Source organism: Otolemur garnettii, unplaced genomic scaffold, assembly GCF_000181295.1.
Source record: "Otolemur garnettii isolate 467f Iridium unplaced genomic scaffold, OtoGar3 scaffold00119, whole genome shotgun sequence".
Lineage (NCBI taxonomy): Eukaryota > Metazoa > Chordata > Mammalia > Primates > Galagidae > Otolemur > Otolemur garnettii.
In genome coordinates, this window is record NW_003852514.1 from 431,235 (window position 1) to 452,343 (window position 21,109).

The 21,109-nt window shown below is 38.1% G+C and overlaps 1 protein-coding gene across 2 annotated transcripts in view; it reads right to left on the reverse strand.

Annotated features, from left to right (window-relative positions):
* The window catches only part of VPS41 (VPS41, HOPS complex subunit), a 211,166-nt gene that overhangs the window by 167,508 nt on the left and 22,549 nt on the right, over positions 1 to 21,109 (reverse strand). Inside the window, exons 1-3 of one of the 2 annotated variants that reach the window (XM_023517712.1) lie at positions 18,462 to 18,503; positions 8,530 to 8,637; positions 826 to 903 (exon numbers count right to left, since the gene is read on the reverse strand). In XM_023517712.1, the coding sequence (XP_023373480.1) occupies positions 826 to 903; positions 8,530 to 8,547 (96 nt within the window). In that variant the 5' untranslated portion in view covers positions 8,548 to 8,637; positions 18,462 to 18,503. Of the gene's footprint in view, positions 1 to 825; positions 904 to 8,529; positions 8,638 to 18,461; positions 18,504 to 21,109 lie in introns of those variants that run through there. The other variant, XM_012809959.2, reaches the window with a different exon arrangement.

Genomic DNA, 21,109 nt, shown 5'->3' on the forward strand with positions numbered 1-21,109 from the left:
AGAGTCCAACCATGTAAACATTCACATAAAATATTTTAACCTGATGTATTTGGAAGAGATAAGCTGATGCAGTAAGGTGATCAGTTTTCAACTTCATTTGGCATCTCAGTAAGATGACAGGACATATACTTACAATAGATATTAGTCACTAATTGAGAGGATTCATACATTAGGATGCTGTAAACTCCCATAGTAAGTAAACTGGAGTCATTATTCACTAACAGAGCAGTATTTTTTTTATTTTAAAAACAATTTACCCAGATATTCTATACCGGGGGTCCTCAAACTTTTTAAACAGGAGGCCAGTTCACTGTCGCTCAGACCCTTGGAGGGCCAGACTGCAGGCCCCAGGATGAATTGGCTGCTAAGTAGGACAGGAAGCTGCGGCAAAAACACCTGGCGGGCCGGATAAATGTCCTAGGCAGGCCACATGTGGCCCGCCGGCCATAGTTTGAGGACACCTGATACTGTTACAATATAAAAAATTAGAGGAGTATTCTAGATACTCAAGTTAACGCTGAATGGGTGCTTATAATTAACTAAAGGATTTCAATTCTACATATTTAGATAGATTTTTTACATGGTGTTTATATATAAAAGATATCCAGTCAAAATATATAATGTATATATGTAGACCTCTTCTTTGTAAGTTCATGTTTAAAATTTTTAGAATATACCATCAAGTTCATATTTACACTCTTAGCACTGATTTAGTTTATAAATATCCCCTTTATGCTATCAAAATAAACTGCCAAGACTAATGTTCTAAAGCACATATTCTTAGCAACACGGTTAGCCATACATTATCTTATACTGTATACTTACTACATCAAACTTCTGAGTGATGTTCCCCTGCACATCAAGTAAATAAACCTTGCCATAATGTGTGCCCAGTGCCAAAAACTGTAAGAAGAACAAAGAAGTAGATTAATTACTGTATTATTAATACATGATTGGTAATTAAACCATTTTCAAAGTCAAGACACAATGTATAAATGATCTGCAATGTCTCGGAAGATATGCATTCCTTGGAGAAGGCTTGTTTCCAGCTTCAGGGAAATAACAGAACGGGACCTATTTCATTGTGATAGTGCAAGCTAGCTGTCAGAATGACTCATGTGGACCCTCATCTACTGACAACTAATGGTGTGTATGCAGTCTGTACACAATGCCTGACGGACTGAGGCAGTAAATTAAAAATGCAGCCGTGAGAGCACGACCAACCTACAGTTGAACTCAAAGTCAGAAAGAAATGATTAAGAAACTCCCCCTAATTTATGGCAGATGTGTAAATCTGTGCTATCATTTAAACTGCACACATGCACACAAACAAAATATTTTTTAGACTAGAAAATCCATGCCATATTGAGATACTGAAAAACTCAGATATATTATACTATCAATCAGCTTTAATATGCCTCTATAAAAGTTAACGCATAATACTGAGTGTAAATGTTTATATTCTAATGTAAAAAAATCCTTTTCTGTCATAAAATAACCTGAGCTACATATTCATTTTATGACATAAAATCTACTTCACAACTGTTTAATTCTTTGCACTGACCCTAAGCAAACCGGAAGAAACTTTAGGACTCCCTGAAATACGACGGGGGAGTTTTCTTCCTTTTTATTTCTATAAGCATTCCTCACATAGTCTGAAATTCTCTGTATTTCATTGCATGTGAACATGCTTCATTGCAACCCATAATGAAATGCTCAAATTTACAGGCACTACTAAGCGTTTCAGTCAAGCAGCACAATCTTTTAAAAATAACCTTACAGAAAGTCAAGATTTAAAAGGATTTATCAAAATGGAATTGCTTAAAATGAAATTTCAGTTCAGGCACTTAAAATATGAAGCTACATTAAAGAGGAGTCACAAAAAGGGAAAGAAGGGGTTCATTAGAAATTCATCCCCTGCAATGCCTTTCACTCCTGCAAGGTTGCCTTTTTTCTGGAAGAAAAAAGTCCCCAGGGCAAAAAAATCAATACTGGTTAATAAAACATCAGGTGTGCAGACATAACTAGGTATGACGATTCCCCTGCACAGGCCTGCCTGAATGCACCAGGTGCCATGACGATTAGTCATCCAGGGCAGACAGCAAGCCTGGTGAAAACAGGATGCTTGGGCGCTGGGAGGGAAAGGGGAAGAGGTAATTCTAGGGGGAAATTAGTGTGAATATTTAAGCCAGATAGGAATGTTTCCTCCAGAGCAAGAGAACATTCAAATCAGAAATAAGGGGACTCAAATGGTTGTAATTTTATCTCTATAGTGACATTATGACAATACTTAGAGAAATAATCACCTATTAGGAACTAAAAATAAATGATACTCCATTCTGAGGCTATCTGTGGTAAAAGAAAGGGTCTTAAAAGCTCACAGCACCCCAAGTATCTCACAGTATTGATCCTTCTCATAAATACTGTATTTAGTTTGTTAGGAAACCGAGGGAGCTCCCATCCTTAAAATACTTTAATACTGGGTCATTCTCTAACACCGCTGTAAAGGTCATTTTTGAACTTCTATTATAATTACTTTTTATTTTATGGACGTTTTAGAGGTTTTATACAGGGTACTTTACTGAAATATTAATTCCTTCCCTTTTCTTTTCAAAATTACTAGTTTTATTCATTTAATATTTAAGGTAGAAAGAAAACATAAATAATTATTATGACTTTATAGTTTCACCCTATAACTATAATTATGTTAGAACATCTCTGAAAAGGAAATTCAGTGATTTTTTTTACAACAAGCTACCTTTTGCTTAGGAAAACATTTCTTAATTTAGATTAATTATTGCTACTTCCTTTTAGAAATAAATATGTGCTCTTCACAAAACAGTTTAAGAAGCTGTTTTAATTTAACTACTAAAATTATAGATGAGTCATATTTTCACTTTCTCATGGTTTTGACTACTTAAATACAACGAAAAATGCAAAACTGGCCACCTATGTTACTGGCCATAAATGTGACGGACTGTAAATACTAATTCTTCAAATTTTACTCTCCTTCCAGCCATTAATAATCTTGAGCTTTTTTAACTACTGAGTTTTGTTTCTTTTTTCTAACCTGAAAGCACTTAAAATCCAGGATAGATAAAGAACACATGTAATTTCATTAGTCCCTTTCATGTTTAACCACATAAAGTTGACTCACTTTATAAACTATCACATTAGGCATGCCATCCTTTTGAACCCACTAAGCACACCTACTTTTACTTTAAATTTTATGGAAACAACATAAATAACATAAAGTCCATAAAGATTGGGCTTTTTATAAGTAAACATGTAGAGAAGGGGTTGAAAAGCAGTTCTTTGGACATCACAAAAGAAACAGTAGTACATTGCCAATCTGGCCAGGTGTATAATATCATCTGCCTTTCACACAGTGTCTTACGGTATTCAAAGCTTTAGAGCAGAGCATGCCTTCGATTCCGTGAGGAAATAAGTTTGGGAATTCATGACAGTCCCCAGAATCAGTCAATGAGTGGCTGAGTTAGGGCTGAGATACTTGCAGCTGGATGAGAATCCTCTTAAATGGACCCCGGATGAAGAGTGCAGGTCTTAACACAGGGACACCCAACCTGTGGCTTGCATGCTGATTTTGCGATGACTTTATTTTTGCTTATCTGTGGTGTCAGACATCACAAAATGTATGCACAGACCATTTTTTGGCAATCAGCTTGCCATAGTATTTGTGTATTTAATGTGTGGCCCAGAACAACTCTTATTTTTCCAAAGTGTGGCCGAGGAAAAAAAAAAAAAAAGAAGGTTGGACACCCCTGATCTAAAAGTTGGCAATGACTGTTGTTCCCAACCAGCATGCTTTTTTGGCCAAATTGGTTTATAGGCAGACAAACTTTGTTCTCCATTTCTCTTGCTCAAAGAAATATACTCAATCAATAGACAAAAAAGCACTCTAATAAGCTGAAAAAGCAAGTGTGGTTTTAAAAGGTTATTTTACTGTAATAGTGGGAGAGATAGACATTAAAAATATTATAATTTAATATTATAATTAAATTCAAAGAATATGCTTAAAGTGGAAGTGTCTCTAAGATCCTCAGCTGTGCTAAACTTTGAAGGATGATGTAGAAAACAGACACTAGGGCAGATAAGGTGGGCTTGTGCTAAGGAGCTCTTTAGACAAAGTGGATGCAGCTTGCTCAGGGAGTCTCATAAAAAGCAGGGAAAAAATCAAGAATCATTTTAAGCAGTTTTATATGGATGAAGCATCTAACTCATGCCCAGGGGAAGAGATAGGTGATGAGGTTGAAAAGGTCAGCTAATAAGAGGCATTCAAATATTTATGGGAAGATGAAAGGCAAGAAAGTAAAGGAAAGCAGGGTAGGTTGGTCCAAATCATTAAGACATCAGGAAGCCAATAAAAAATTCTAAGGAGGAGAATTTCATGATTGGATTGGAATCTCTGAAAAGACCATTTTAATAGGAGTGTTATGAATGGACTAGAGTGAAAGCGGATCTAAAAGAAAACAGATTCGTTCACAGTTACATGCATTAGTTCCAGGGAAAAATAAGGAACCCCTAAACAGAAGAAAAGGGCTTAGGATGGGAGTGGATTCAAGCAGAAGGGGTGTGGTGAGTAAAAACAGCCAACTGGAAGGCAAGACATAGATCAATTTTAGAAAATTCTTCCAAAAGTTCATGGAAAATACACATTATGGAAAAACTGTGCAGATTTCAGAATTGTTTTACACCCCAATAAATAGTTAGTCATGCTAACTCGTTATAATATACCTGAACAGGATCAAGTTTAAGGCATTAATAAGAATAAGACCAGTTTGAAAAGAGCCCCTAATACAGCAACATGAATTCTGCTCAAGTTGAAACAAGAACACTAAATTTATAGTGACACTTTGGTAGAAGAATGGTAAAATCATTGATCCTCTACAAAAGTACTGAGACAATACCCCAAAGAAATCAGCAGTTTACAAATGGATAACTCATTTTAAGGAAAGGAGGATTCAATATTGAAGATGAATTCTGTAGCCGCACTCCATCGACATCAATTTGTGAGGGAAAAATTCCTCTTGTTCATGCCCTAATGGAAAAGGACCAATGATTAACAGCAGAAACAACAGCCAACATTACAGACATCTCGATTGGCTCAGCTTACACAATTCTGACTAAAAAATTAGGTTGAACAAACTTTCCATTCAATGAGTGTCAAAACTGTTGTGCCCAGATCAGCTGCAGACAAAAGCAGAGCTTGTAAGGGAAATTTTAAGTGAGATCACGATCCAGAAGCAATTCTACAAAGAATGAAAACAGGAGATGAAACACGGCTTTACAAGTACGATCCTGAAGAAAGCACAAAATCAAAGCAATGGCTACCCAGGGGTGGTAGTAGTCCAGTCAAAGCCAAAGAGGACCGGAGAAGAGCAGAAGTCCTGGTAATAGTTATTTGGGACGCTCAAGGCATTTTGCTTGTTGGTTTTCTGAGGGGTCAAAAAACAATCAAGTCTGCTTATTATGAGAGAGTTTTGAGAAAATAAGTCAAAGCTTTAGCAGAGAACACCCAGGAAAGCTTCACCAGAGTGTCTTTCCCCAGAACAATGCTCTTGCTAATTCCTCTCACTAAACAAGGACAATTTTGAGAGAGTTTCAATGGGAAATCACTAGGTATCCACCCTATAGTCCTGATTTGTGACTTCTGACTCCTTTTTGTTTCCCAATCTTAAAAAGATCTGTAAAAGAACACCAATTTTTCTTCAGTTAATAATGTAAAAAAACTAAAATGACATGGTTAAACTCCTAGGATCCTCAGTTCTTTAGAGATAGTAAATGGCTGGTATTGTCACTTAACAAAAGTATCTTAACCTTGAGAAATAAAGTTTATATTTTTAAATTTTATGTTTACTTCCATTTTTATAAGAACTTTTTGAAGTCCCCTTATACATAGGGAGCAAGATCTTGGTGGGCCTTACATACCATATTAAGGAGCCCAGACTTTAGTAGATGATAAAAATCACATAAGAGTTTTAAAATCTGTATTTTTCAGTAGATTATTCTGGCAAGCAGGTGGCAGCTGGGTTTAAAGTGGGAAAATCAGAGGCAGAAGAGATCTCTGAATTTATCAAGTCAAGCAGGAGAAAATGGAGACCTAAGATAGAATAAGGATGCTAAGAAAATCACCAGGACCGAGGTAGGGAGGGGCTGGGTGGAAGGGGAGGAATCATCTTTGATTTAGATCAGTGGATCTCCACCTTTCTAGTGCACGACCCTTTAATACAGTTCCTCATGTTGTGGTGACCCCCAAACACAAAATTATTTTCCTTGCTACTTCATAACTGTAATTTTGCTACTGTTATGAATAAAAGAACAAAGGTAGAGACGTTTAGTAGCCACCTAGATAAATATATATGCCATGCAGGTGAGAGTCAGTATGTAGGTGGTCACAGAAGTCATGAGATTAAAACCAAGAGAAAAGCTGGGCATCATGATAGGCGCCTGCAGTCCCAGCTGCTCAGGAGGCTGAGTCAAGAGGATCACTTGAGCCCAAGAGTTTGAGGTTGCTGTGAGCTGTGATGACACCAAGGCACTCTACCCACAGCAACAGAGGTAGACTCTGCCTTAATAATAATAATAATAATAATAATGAAAATAATAAAAAATAAAACCAAGAGAAAGTACAAATTAAGAAGAAATGTAGATGGATGGCCCAAGTCCTGGGAACTCTAACATGTAAGGGAAAATGGATATAAAGGAATATGAAAAAAACTGAAGGGAATCTCATCTCATGATCCAGAAAATAAAAGAATGGTATCCTGATGGGTTTTGAGAAAAAAGGTGAGATCCAGAATTTAAGATCAGAATGTCCATAAACTGAATGGATAAGACAAATGCAGTGTGTGTGTACAATGGAATACTATAGAAGGCACAAGTGCCGATGCCATGCCCCAGATGAACTGCAGAAACACTAAGGGAAAGAAGCCAGACACAGATTTAAAAATACATGGTTACAGTTATATCAAATATCCCCAACAGGCAAATCTGCATAGACAGCAAGTGGATCAGTGGGTCCCTGGAAGCGACTGCAGGCATATTCCATGATACAGCATCTAACTCTGGGAGAGCCGGAGGGAACAAGGTGAAGGGAACAAGAAAGTCCTGTGGGTAAAGGTGGGCGTGGATTCAGATGAGTTAGGAAAGGGGTTGAGAACTGGGCCCATCATGCCTGATGGGTTCGATGTTCTTGAATAAAAAGGACATTATCATCTGAGAAAGAAGGGACGGTGGCTAAGAAGGGGGAGCTGAAGAAGAACAGGTAAATAACAGCGTTGTTCGTGACAGATTTGCGTAGGCATGTAAGGCATGTGACCAGCACACAGCTGCCCTGGGCATTACAGCACTGTTTAGAGTTGAGAGTTTGGCTGGGGGCGGGGGGCAGAATGGGAAGCAGAGACATAAAAGATTCAGATGCTGATAAAGTAAGAGTTAGAATAATTAATCATTTCATAGATACAGAAAAAAAGAAAATAAATGGACTGGAGATCAGGACTCCACTAACTCAGGGAACAAGGTCTGTGGGAAAATGAACACAAAAGCTTAAAGGCTCAATGGAGGTCTGGAGGTGCGGATCCTCCTGCTTCAAGTGCTGACACCATCCAGCATATGGCCTTATCAGTGGGGACACAAAATAGGGAAGGGGGTAGTCACTGGAATCAAATTAGGTTGAAGAACTACAAAACCAGCCTTTAGTGAGGAAGCAGGGACAGGGGTGGGGTCCATGGTGTTGCAGCAGGGACCTCAAAGGAGGGGGTTTCTGACAAACAAGAGAGAACACAAGCACTACTGGTTTTGAGTACAAGAATCTATTTACAATGAGACAAAGTCTCGAGTAAAAAGGCAGGTGGGTGGGTGCTCAATTCAGCTGGTAACAAAGGATAAAGGCAGGAGATGGATCAGAGTAAGGGGCTCCCCTACTGAGGAAGGACAGGAGAGAGTGATGGCCAAAACTCCTGGCCTCCAGTATTCTGCCTGTGACACGACTGTTCTGCTCCAGTAATAGGCTAATGGTGCTATTCAGTACTTGGCCTGGACTCAGAAAGTTGGTGGGAGCTTTCTTACTGCAAGCACTCAGATGTGGAATCTAAACATTCATTCATATAATATAGAAGTAATAATTTGAGGCATTTTTACTGATTCCAAACACCTGCAATATAATCTCTTCTACCTCTTAAGAGCACTGAGCTTCACAGTTTCTAAAATCTTACCATGTTCCTAATCAAATTTTTGTCACTTAAATTCAGTGATTGAGTTTCCACATGGATCACTATCTAAATTCTACTTACTATACTCTTGTATTGGATGTGTGTGAATGGGTGTGTATACACATACAAATGTTTTGGGTAGTGGTTTTGTCTTTTTTTGGTGAGGGAACAAAGGAGTCGATGCAGGGAAACACCAACACTATAAGAAATCCAACCCCAAAGCATCAGGACTGCAAAGCACAAACAAACTTACACTAGGAATGACTTACAGAAGAATCTTCTGGAAATGCTCCCTTACCTTGTCGTGGACTGTCATACAGCTAGCCGCATCCTTCTGAAGGATCTCCGTCACCCCATTGGAAAGCCGTTCATACTTCAATTTGGGCTCCTCTTCACTCTCCTCCTCCTGCACAAAAAGCAGAGAAAAAGGACAGATATCATAGGTCTGTTTTGAAAGACTCTAAACACTTCTTAAAGGGGAACCGGCAGTGGTTTCCTCAATGATTGTCAATACTACAACTATAGCTAATGGTTCAGATCTTTGTGTTTCATTCTGCCAAGTGGGTGTACCAAGTGCTGCAATTTCACTGGCAAAATAAACCCAGAAGCTGAAAACAGGGGTACACAGACCAGTACCGCCACTAACTTCGTATGTTCTACCTTACTGTTTGGTACAGATTCATATAATATTTTCATTCCTTATAGTTATGGAATATGGTTAGTAATTAATATTGACTATAATGAACATAAATTAAAAATCAAGGACAGTTGTAAAAATTATTACAATAATTCAGAATAATATTTATTTTATATCAATAAGTAATGAGAAACAAAAAAGTTCATAGATTAAAAACTCTGATAGCATGAATCTGGTCAAAATAGAAATCCACAAAAATAATCCAGTCATTGACATTTCCTTCAAAAACAAACGGACAGGAGAAGGAAGGTGAAAATAATGGACTAGAAGCAGCCCACACATCTGCTCTCAAGGAAAGGATCACAAGTTGCAAGCAGATGCCACCTACAGACGGAGCCTCTTGGAGAGAGCACTGTACATCACCAGGGAGGCCACCGGAGATGTCAAGAGTGAGGGAGAGGGGGACGGGGAACACTCCCGGAGATAGGGTGGTACCTGGGGGAGATGCCTATACATGGAGAAGGGATAAGGAGAGAACATCAGGGCCCCACACTCCCCACAAAGACATGCGGACTCCAGGTGTGAGGGCCCTTACCACTACCACCACAGGCCTCAGTACCGATCAGGAGATAGTCTAGTGAAAGTCCCTCAGAGAGCAGGCTCAGCAGGGACCCACTGGCCTCATTTCTCAGGTTGCACAGCTGACACCACTCTGAGCTTTCAGACCTGTGGAGTATCTGGCCTACACAGGATTCAGCTTCGCAGCCGCTGCCTCCACATCCATCCTTTTTGGGACAGGGAAGAAGCAGGGAAAGCAGATGTTGTCCCATACCCATGACTAGGAGCCACGCCTCCCCCTCTCACCAGGGAATTCAAATGGAGCAAGTGTCAATGCCACTCCAGTCCCAGAGTAGCAATCCCAGCACGTGCTGGTTTGAAACAGAGCTCCAGCTATCCAGTTGCCCAGCCCCAGCAGCCTGTCATGCCAAATAGCAGAATAAGATGTCCCTTCCACTGGGCCACCCATCTGCCACCACACTCAGAGAGATCCACCCCCCAGAGGACTCACAACCCTATGGACAGGCATGCCACCAGTACCATCTTGATACCAAAGTCAGGAAAGTAAAAGAACAAAGAAAACTACAGACAAACATCCCTTATGAACATTGATGCAAAATTCTCAACAAGATACTAGCAAATAAATCTAATTCAGCCGCACATCAGAAAGGTAATTCACCACAATCAGTGGGCTTCATCCCAGGGATACAAGGATGGTTCAAAATACGCAAATCAATAAACATGATTCACCACATAAACTGAAGCAAAAGCAAAAACCATGTGATCATCTAAAGAGATGCAGAAGCAGCATTCGACAAAATTTAGCATCCCTTGATGCTAAAACCCTCAAAAAACTAGACATGGAAAGAACATACCTCAAAATTATAAAAGCCATATTTAACAAACCCATAGCCAACATCACATTGAACTGGGAAAAGTTGAAAGCACTCCCCTAAGAACTGGAACAAGACAAGGTACCCACTGTCACCATTACTACTCAAGATAGTACTAGAAGTCCTAGCCAAAACAATCAGGCAAGGGAAGGAAAAACGGGGCATCAGTATCAGGGAAGGGGAGGTCGAACTATCACTGTTTGCTGATGATATGATCCTGTATGAAGAATATCCTAAAGACTGCATCAAAAGACTCCTAGAATTGATCAATTCAGGACCATATAGCTATGACCAACTGGTCTTTGACAAAGCAGAGAAAAACATACACTGAGGAAAGGATGCCTCAATAAATGGTGCTGTGAAAACTGGACAGCCACATGCAGAAAAATGAAATAGGATGCTTATTTCTTGCCATTCACAAAAATTAATCCAAGATGGATTAAACACATAAATATAAAGCAGGAAACTATAAAAATTCTAGAACAAAACATAAGTAAAACTCTTCTAGACATAGGTCTAGGCAAAGAATGACTAAAATCCCAAAGGCAAATACAATAATAAAAAGAAAGAAATAGTATATAATTAAATTAAAAGCCTTCTTCACAGAAAAAGGAAATAGAGTAAATAGACAATCTACAGAATGGGAGAAAATATTTGCAAACTATATATATATGACAAAAACCTAATTCCTAGAATTCACAAAGAACTCGAAATAGCAAGAAAAAAATTCCATCAAAAAGTGGGCAGAAGACACGAACAGAAATTTTTCAAGAGGAGATAGTCAAAACGGCCAACAGACATACGAAAAAAAATGCTCAACATCACTAATCATTAGGGAAATCCAAATTAAATTCACAATGAGATACCACTTTACCCCAGTCAGAATGGCCATCACTAAAAAGAAAAAACAAAAGAACAGACGCCAGCATGGATGCAAAGAAGGTACTGAAACACCATCAGTGGGGCTGCAAATTTCTACAACCTCTATGGAGAACAGAAGGGGGATTCCTAAAGAGGTAAAAGTAGACAGACTAATTGATCCAGCTATTCTACTACTGGTTGTCTATCCAAGGAAAAGAAATCGTTCTATTGAAAAGACATTTGCATTCGAATGTTTATCACAACACAATTACAATTGGAAAGATATGGGATCAACCCACGTACCCATCAACACAAGTGGATAAAGAATATGTGAACACACATACACACACACCATGGAGTATTACTCAGTCATAAAATGGAATAAAATAACATCCATTCACTTAGATGGAAATAGAGCCCATTCTCCTAAGTAAAGTATCTTCAAGTATGAAAAAACAAACACCTCATGTTCTAATAAGTGGGAGCTAAACGCTGGGTGTACATGGGCACAAAAAGATGTACAGGACTTTGGAAACTGAAAAGGAGGGCAAAGGGGGATGAGAAATAGACTTACTGGGTACAGTGAACACCGGCCTGTTGGCAGGCACATTAAAAACCCTGACTTCAGCATTATAGAGGGCATCCGTGCAACAAAAACATGTGTCCCCCTTGAATGTTTAAAATTAAATAGGTAATTGTACAGTCTTCACACTCCGGCCAATATTAACGTAGCTTGAGGTACATCAGTGCTGACCCAGATAACTAGTAAAGCTTAATGAAATATACAACATCCGTCCAAGACATCAAAGTGCTGGTGTGGCAACCTGAACTAGAAGGGTCAAGATGCGAGGGTGGTGGGGAAACTGAAGAGAGGTCAGCCACCTTCTTCCTGGAGGCATTTACTGATTCTGGATGTAGGACAAGAGGCTGAGAACCCTAGGAAGATGGTCACTGCCAGGGACAGGGAAAGCAGAAAACCATGTGACACATAAGGGGATGGAGTGACACGGTTGGAGACTTGTGGGGACAACATCCTTGTGGAAGAGAGTGGCAGAGAAGTAAACATGTTACCTGCTCACTTTTTCCTGTTAAGACAAATTGTCAGTTTCTAAAGTTACACAGGCTCTGATGCTAAAAAAAATAAACAGAAAGCCTCAAAAATGCAAACCAGCTGCCTTGTGCTGAGAAGGTAAGAATTAGAGCTTAGGCGCCATCAGGAAATTGTGTGCTGGTGCACACTAGAGACTTAAGTGGAACCCCTGATCCGTAGAGGACACGACAACCTGCCAAACTTCAACAAAGTCGCAACTCAGTTCAATTCCCGCCTGAATAAGGTATGCAACCCCAACATGTCTGTGTAGTGAGAAGAGGATGACTTCCTTTGGAGAAAGTTAAGTTACTGGGGCTCCTACAATTGTTCATTTACAATACAGGATTCAGCACGAATCTACTAGGTATGCCATGACAGAGAACCAAATGACCCAAAAATCTAGATGAATAAAAAATTTCAACATAGACTTATAATCTGTAAAAAAGAATCAAATGAAAACTTTTATGCTGAAAAGCATAACTGAAATTAAGAGGTCAATAGATGGTCAACAGATTGGCAAAGGAGAAAATAAGATTAGTGAAGTAACAACCAGGTTAAAAAATATCCAGAGGGAAGGTCAGAAAAGAAAAAGAAAAATGTCTGAAAAATATAGAAATGTATGAGACATGCAGAGCAAAGTAAAAAGGTCTAACATACTTTTAAATACAGTTTCAGAAGGGGAAGGAAAGACGGGAAGAAATAGAAGCAACACTCAGGTAACAGCTTTTCTAAGACGGGTAAGACATCAAACCACCAATTCAAGCAGCTCTACAATCCCAAGCCAGATAAAAATGAAGAAAATCACATCTAAGGCAAATCACAGCTAAAGAAAAACAAAAGAAAAGAAAAAGAAAATTAGGAAACGTATGCAATAGAAAATGGACTCGTAGAGTAACAAGTGCTCTGCCCAAGGAAGGACACAGGAGGCAGAGATGCAGAGACGGCAAATTCAAGTGTGGACAGAAGCCTTCACCTCTGGGGGCATCTTCACATGCAAAGGGGCTAATCTGTGGGTACATGGAAATGACACATTATAACGGCACCACACTAAAGACTATCAGATATCTCATTTTATCCTGAGGGGGAGAAAAATACTATAGAAATTAAGTATAATTATCCCGTTTTGTAGACTTGCAGTAAAAACCAATGATGAGAAATTTTAAGTAATTTCCTCAAGCACAATGCCTAAGCGAAGCTAAAATTCAAATTCAGTTACGAATGCACTAAAGACAGTGTCTGTATGCCACACTACCCAGTCTCCTGTGAAAATGACTCAACAAATCACAACAGAAGCCTCTTCTCTGCCTAAAACTAACAATAAACTGTGTCATCATTAGGAACTATTTTAAAATGTGTTTTAGTGATTTATTACTATAAAACAAATTATGCCAAAACTTATAGCTTTTATTTTTATTATTTTTTACAGATAGAAGTCTCCCTACCTTGCCCAAGTTGGACACAAATAATACTCCTGGTTCAGTCTCTCTGAGTTGCTGGGACTACAGGCACACACCACCCCACTCAGGTACCAAAACGTCCCAATTTAAAATAACAATAAATATGTATTATTTTAGAGCTTCAATTTAGTAGTTCATTAATCTCTCACGGGGTTGCAGACAAGATGTCAGCTGGAGCTGCAATCATCAGGAGGTTTGACTGGGATTAGAGTATCTGCTTCCAAGTTGGCTCAGTCAAAAGGCTGGCAAGTCCCTGCCTATGGACCTCTCCATTAGGGCTGCTCAAGTATCCTCACAACATGGCAGACAGCTCCTCCCAGGGTGAATGATCCACAAGAGCACAAAGTAGAAGCCCCCTGTGTTGTATGACCTGCTCTCAGAGGGTGCACGCTGTCACTTATGACATTCTGTTGGTCATACCGGTCCACCATGTGTGAGTGTGGGAGGGATGAACACAAACGCATAAATAATAGGAGGTAAGTGTCACTGGGGGCCATCATGTTGGCTAGCTACAAGAGGGCTAGAACTTTGAGAACAATAAACCTAGTTTTAAAAAAAAACAAAACAGTATTTCATGTCTACTGATAAGTTACCTCAAATTTAATCCCCCTAATATACAGAAGCTATTAGATGCTTATTTAGTAACAGTATTAAAAACGAAGATAGTGTACCTATTAAAATTAATAATATCCTGAGAATAACTTCAAGAACTAATAGCAACAAAAGGAGAGTATAACAAAGTATGGCTATCCAAAGTATGACTATACATTTCCACAAAAAGGTAGCTAATGAAAACTAACATAAACTAACGAGCTATTATACCCCCCAAGACGACCTGTTTTTAATACAAAATATGAAACAGCTAAACAACCAAAGTCTAAAAAAACGTAAAAAAATAAAATTACAAAAAAGGAACAAATAAACATTTCTACTTATGTGTCTACAAGCAAGAAACAGAAATCATTACAAAGTTAACATTAAATGTGGCCCAGATGATGTGTGCATTCTGAAGTAAATGTGTTAAATATAAATTGAATCTTGGGTGTTTGTCTTTATAATAAGATGCCACATGTTGCTCAAGTCTGGACATCAAATGTGCAGCCAATGTGAAAAGTTAATTCTAGCCTCTTCGCTATTTTGCATAAAAGCACTCATCCACGGACCATTAGATAAAGTTACTGTAAATAAGGTTCTCCTGTCTTATTTATAAGTGAAAGCTAAATAATTTCTCCCACATAAATATACAAAAATAAATACTTTCACAACACAGTTCACTGAAGCATCCGTGCTAGGTTTCAGAAAGCATAAATAAAATGAAAACTCCAATATTAGGCATTTGATGTACCATTTCACGCCCTTCTGACAGCTATCTTTTATGTTAAGTTAAAAGCAGGCTAAAGGTGAATTTTTAAGGATTTCTCCTCCTTGCTGTAAACAAAGAAAATAGAAAGTGATTCAAAAATACAATTTGTGGAGGTTATTTTGTGCTGCAGACTCTATATCATATTTTAAATAAAAAACATTTAAAAAAAAAAACAAGTACACTTAATATAGAGTTTCACTTCAATTAAAAAAAGACTTAAATGGGAAAAAAAGGCTTGCATGCAGTTTGGGCTTCCATGGTAAACAACCCAGTATTAATAAAAAGTAAATCAATAATTTTTGTTAAATTTTAATAATCCTACAAACCTACAAATAAAACCATCAACAGCCTGAGTTGAGATGACAGTTAACTGCGTTTCTATGACAACCTAGTGGAACAGTACAAGTCCTGACTTGCAGCTAAGCGAAGATATGAACAGAGTGACATTTACCCACACAAGAAAAATGTGCAGCTTTCCTTTAAAAAAGAATCAATTCCTCAACTAACATGGATTTTTACTAAGTGAATAGCACTTTTAATTAAAGACAAGTTCTTTAAAGCATCCTACAGAATTCTAAACACTATGTGGAAATAAATGTCATATCACGATCATTCTTACTGAGTTTTGAATTTGGAAGAGGAAAACATTACTTTGGGGGATAACAAATTAAAGCAATTAAAGATTTCTGTCTGAAAAACCATTTAGTAACTTGTTACTGTTATTACTTTGTTACCGTAGGGTAAATCCTGTTAACCTGCCTTAGACTTGGACACCAGTAAGAATACCGTGCTCTTCTTTTTACCTGATCATTTGAAATCGATGTATAAGGAATTTCTTGCGCGTGTGTGTGTGCATGTTTAAATTCAAAGGATTCAACATTTTTCATTCTGTTTTCATTTTACAAATCTTCCACATACATGTTAGTACATCTTCTATACCACTGTTAGTATAGAAGAAGCCTTGCATTGTACTTTTAAAATGTGGGTTACGTGATTTCCAAGGGTTAACAGAAAGATTATTACATTTTCTATTGTAACTGTTTATGCAGAACTTAAAATTTTATTTCTGGAAACCATTTCTTTATTAGTATAGTTTCATTTTGTTTTCACATAACACAATGACACTAGATATAATGAAGAGGTGAGAAATGTCTTAAAGCCCAAATTAAGTGGGTGGAAAATACCACCAGTTGAGCACTCCTAGGCTTTCAGAATCTCACTCTGTGGAGATGGACTTTGTCCTATCTGGCTTCACCTATGAGAAAGACTTCAGCTGAACCTCCAGAAATTTCAATAAGATAAATAGTTCACTTGGTTTCATGTCATCAACTACACCTGACTTGGGGCAAATCCTTTTAATAAATATCCAATGTTTTAAAGCTGGATACAATAGGGAAACACTAACATCCTCAAAAGATCTTCTCACTCTTAAAAAGAAAAAAAAAGGCTTTTATGCAACTTGAACCTCCACAGTAAAAAAACAAAACAAAACAAAACTATTATTAAAAAGCAAATCAATAATCAACCAGGGGTATGAGGGCATAAAATAAAGGCTTTCTTGCTCTAGAGCATTCTCCCTAGAACGCTAATTGCCTTGAAATATTCAAAATCGGTAGCCAACCTTGTAAGCTTAATGTATTAAAAAAGCTTTCAAAATCCAATAATGGAACATCTGAATTTTAGAAAATTTGTATTTAAAAAAAATTATCTTCAAAAATAATTCAGTTTAGAAGCCCCATGACATATTTCTTTTCACTTACTATTTATTAGAGAAGATAGAGAATAGAAAAACAACACATCGATGGTGCTAACTACAATATATATGTATGTTTAAAAGCATAACTAAAGGGCAGGCGGGGTGGCTCATGCCTGTAATCCTGGCACTCTGGGAGGCCGAGGCGGGTGGATAGCTTGAGCTAGAAATGAGACCCCCATTTCCAAAAGAAAATAGCTGGGTGTTGTGGCGGGCACCTGTAGTCCTAGCTACTTGGTAGGTTTAGGCAAGAGAACTGCTTAAAGCCAAGAGTTTGAGGTTACTGTGAGCTATGACACCATGGCACCAGAGCAACTGAGACTCTGTCTCAAAAATAAATAAATATTAAAAAAAAGAATAACTAAAATTAATAGTATGTCAACCAAAACATGTAATTTACAACTCAAAAACACAACTAACAATATTTTAAGGAACAGATCTCATCACGGGGTACTATCAAAAAAAGCAAAACGGATATTGAAGAACTACATGTAATTTGGCATACATATTTATTTGAAACTATAATGTATCATAAATATACATGAATATAGGACATTTCCAAATATTTCACAATGACCTTGAACTTTTCCTGAAAAGGTAGGAGTGATACATTGTGAGGAAAAAAATACAGAAAAAAGACCCTGGAGGTAAAGTTCAAGTTAATTGAGGACTAACGTCTTTAATTAGCTGTTACATCCCACTCCATGCCCCCAGATGAATGCTACTTCTTTAAAAGGGCAACTGTGACTATTAATTATTATAAGCTATAGTTTTATTACAGAAAGATCATTTTACTTGTACAAAGATGACTATCTTCTATGAAAGATGGCTTTATAGATCCTTTAAAGTGTCAAAACATATCAAGAAAACTATATAAAACAAGCTGAATGAGTAACTTCTCATTTCCATTAATAACACAAGGTATTACAGCTGCATCAATGACCAAACTTTATGAAAGTGACATGAAGATAATGGAATTCATCCACAACAAAACAACTATGGTCAAAGCTCCCAGGATGCCTTTCCATCAACTGCTGAACATTGTATGAATGCAAATATGTTAAATTTTCAACTTTCATGCAATACTGCTATTAAGGAAAAAATATATTAATAAAAAGGCAGCTGAAATTAGGAACTAAGAAATGTAATCCAGAAGGCATAGGCCTACTTCTTCAAGTAGAAAATTTACCATGAATCAACTCACATCCATATATTATTTTTAAAAGCATAAAATACACAGGGTTAAACAAATGCTTCTCAATGAGAGGTGACTGTGTTCTCCAGGGATATTCATTTGGCCATGTCTAGAGTTTATTTTTTTTACAGCGAGCGGAAGAACAGAGCTACTCGCATCTAGCAAGTGGAGGCCAAGGGTGATGCTGGAGAACCTAAAATGCACAAGGCCACTCCCCCAGAACATCAAAGGCGAACAGTTCAAGGCTGAGAAACCCTGCATTAAAGAAACTTCACAAGACAAAATACAGTATTAACAGACATTAAAATTTGTTTTCAATGACAACTTAAAAACAGAGGGAAATTCTCACAATATCTTGTTAGGTAAAAAACTAGGACACAAAAGCCGCTTGGTAGATAAACCTTTTAAGAAGTGTGTACGCACATGTGAAGGGAACGATTAGAAGAAGAAACACCAAAGCAACAGCCTCCCTAAGCTTCGGTTTCATAAAGACATCTGTAAAATGGGGGCGATAACAGGACCCAGATCGCAGAGTTGCTGAGACCTTTAAAGAAGATGGCAAATAAAAATCACAGTTGAGAGCTAGTGCCAGTATTTTCTAAAACAAACATGTATCATATTTATTATAAAAATAAATGCTATTTTCAAAGCTGTTGTTCAACATCCTCTTCAAAACTTTATATCTACTCAACTGAGATTCTTATCTCTCAAAGCTGCTTTCCTGACCGTTACACTCCAACAGAAAAGTGAGTAAAAGTTGAGCCTCTAATAATTGAGGAGTTCTACTTAAGATTCACAAGATATGCAGTCTTCATAAACCTTGGTCTCTCCTGTGCCCTGTAGTATTAGAATTTCATGTTCAATTCAAGAAGGAAAAAATAAGGTGAAGGTTCCCATGCCCTAAGCCACATACCATAAACAGGATCAACTCCCATCATTTATTTTATATTGGGAAAGCGATAAGAATATATAGAGGAAGAAAAAAACTAAGAAAAGCAAATAAGCTTTTCATTTCCTTCTAGCCATATGGAATAACCTCACCAATCTTCAGGCTACGCCATTCAGATGGACAATTTCCGCCACTAAAGCCAACATAACCCTCTTTCCTTTCTTCCCAATATCCCTGGGTGATCACAAGATCCTCAGAAGCAGGGTTTATGCCTTTTCATTGTTCTGAGCTTCACCTAACAGAGCTGTGGGTACCTAATAAAGACCAGTGAAAACAAGCGCGCGCGGTGACAGCAGACCAGGTTTGGTAAGCAGCTCTTGTGAGACACTCTCATTTATATTTCAACAAAGCAAAACCCCAACCGGAGGATTTCAACCAAAAGGACACATGGAGATCATCTGAACTATGTGTTATTTCACAGACACAGGGGAAGGGGGTGGGGAGAGTGGGCACAAGGAGGTAAAGGCACCACACCGAGGAAAGGGAGCGGCAACTTTGAAACAGTGCGAATGAGAATTACGGATAAATTGATGCCACTGAAGTTCTAGCAGCAACTAGTGCTGTATCAAATAGAGGTCCTGCAAACTCAATTTTCAGAAAAACTTACATTTGTTTCTAATTTGTATGCTATTATATTAAAAAGGAAAATGTGGACGTTCCTGAAATTATTTTGTTTGAGATATTAAATACTTAGCAAGCATTTCCAATTGCACATTCCAAGTGCAAAGAGGCACCTTGCCAGCCACCCGCACCAAGCCTCTTACAGCTTCTCAATAGCTTCCACAAAGAAACAGATAAACACAATAACAATAAAAATTAAAATAATTACCAAAATCAAGAAGAAACTGACACACCCCTATTTGTTCCAAGAAAACACGAGCCACCCAAACAAAAGGCAGATGCTGTCTAGCTCTTCCACCAATGCCCTGTGTCCATGCCTTAAAGCCTACCCTAATTCTACTGGGCAGACACCTGCGCTACCCCTGAGGGACTGTTTTCCAGAAGAGGGCAACTATGCCTGTAGCCACACCCCACTGTATCTCTGCACCCTGTGTAATTTATCCCTGGTGATCATCTTTCTTCCACAGGCAGAGATTCTAAACCCCTACTATTAGAACAGGAAATCAGAAGACAGGGCTGAAATGGACACAAGGGCTTAAAGGTCAAGTATAGGTGTTAAACTTTTATGCAGAAGCTAACTAGAAAGGCTGACAATCACAGGCAAGAACCAGCTTCAAAGGGTTTGTCAGCTATCTCTGCCACCTAACAAGAACTTTGGCTAATGACAATATCATTTACATTGTGGTTTTAAAGTTTCTCACCCTTGAACTCATCATGACAGTTCCAAAATAACCATATTAAGTATGAAAATGGGAGGGAACCCAATTCTAGGAATTACTGCCCCAATTTTTAGTAAAAACCAACCCCTTGGCCTTCAATTCCTCTCCTCAATTAGTAAGAAGACAAAAGGTCCAAGTCTGCTTCCTCTGAGCACAAGCCCTACACTGCTCTCTTTCATGAGAGTACGCTCTCACTTTCAGTAAAGCTTTTGCTCGATTGACTTACATGGTGCATCCTGAAATTCTTTTCCAAACACCAAGAACATGGAAAAATCTCCACTAGGAGGCCGATAACACTACCAGCTGGACAATATACTAACCGTGGTCTGGCGGTCCCAGCCTTGAGGGCTGGAGGACCAAGGGAACCCTAACAGCAGGAAGGTAGGCCCAGCAGAAGACCAAGAAAAACCAGTAAATGTGAAAGTAAACAATGACTTAATAAACCAGAAAATGAAATGATTAATAAGTCCAAGTGTTAGTACTTTTTGAAAGACAAATAGAATAAAATAAACACGACATAAAAGTCATCAAAAGACTATCTCCCGCAGAAAGGTACTAACTAGTCCAGACTGTTTTAGTGGCAAGTTCTATTAAAAACCTTCAAAGAATACAAAATTCTTAGTTATTTGAACTGTCTCATAACAAGGCAACATAATGACTTCCCAATTCATTTGGAAAACACGGCACAACTTTGACATCCCAACTCCCAAAAAGTACACCAAAGAGAAAAATATATACATGCAGACATCTTATATAGAAATTTAAATGTAAAAACTATAAAC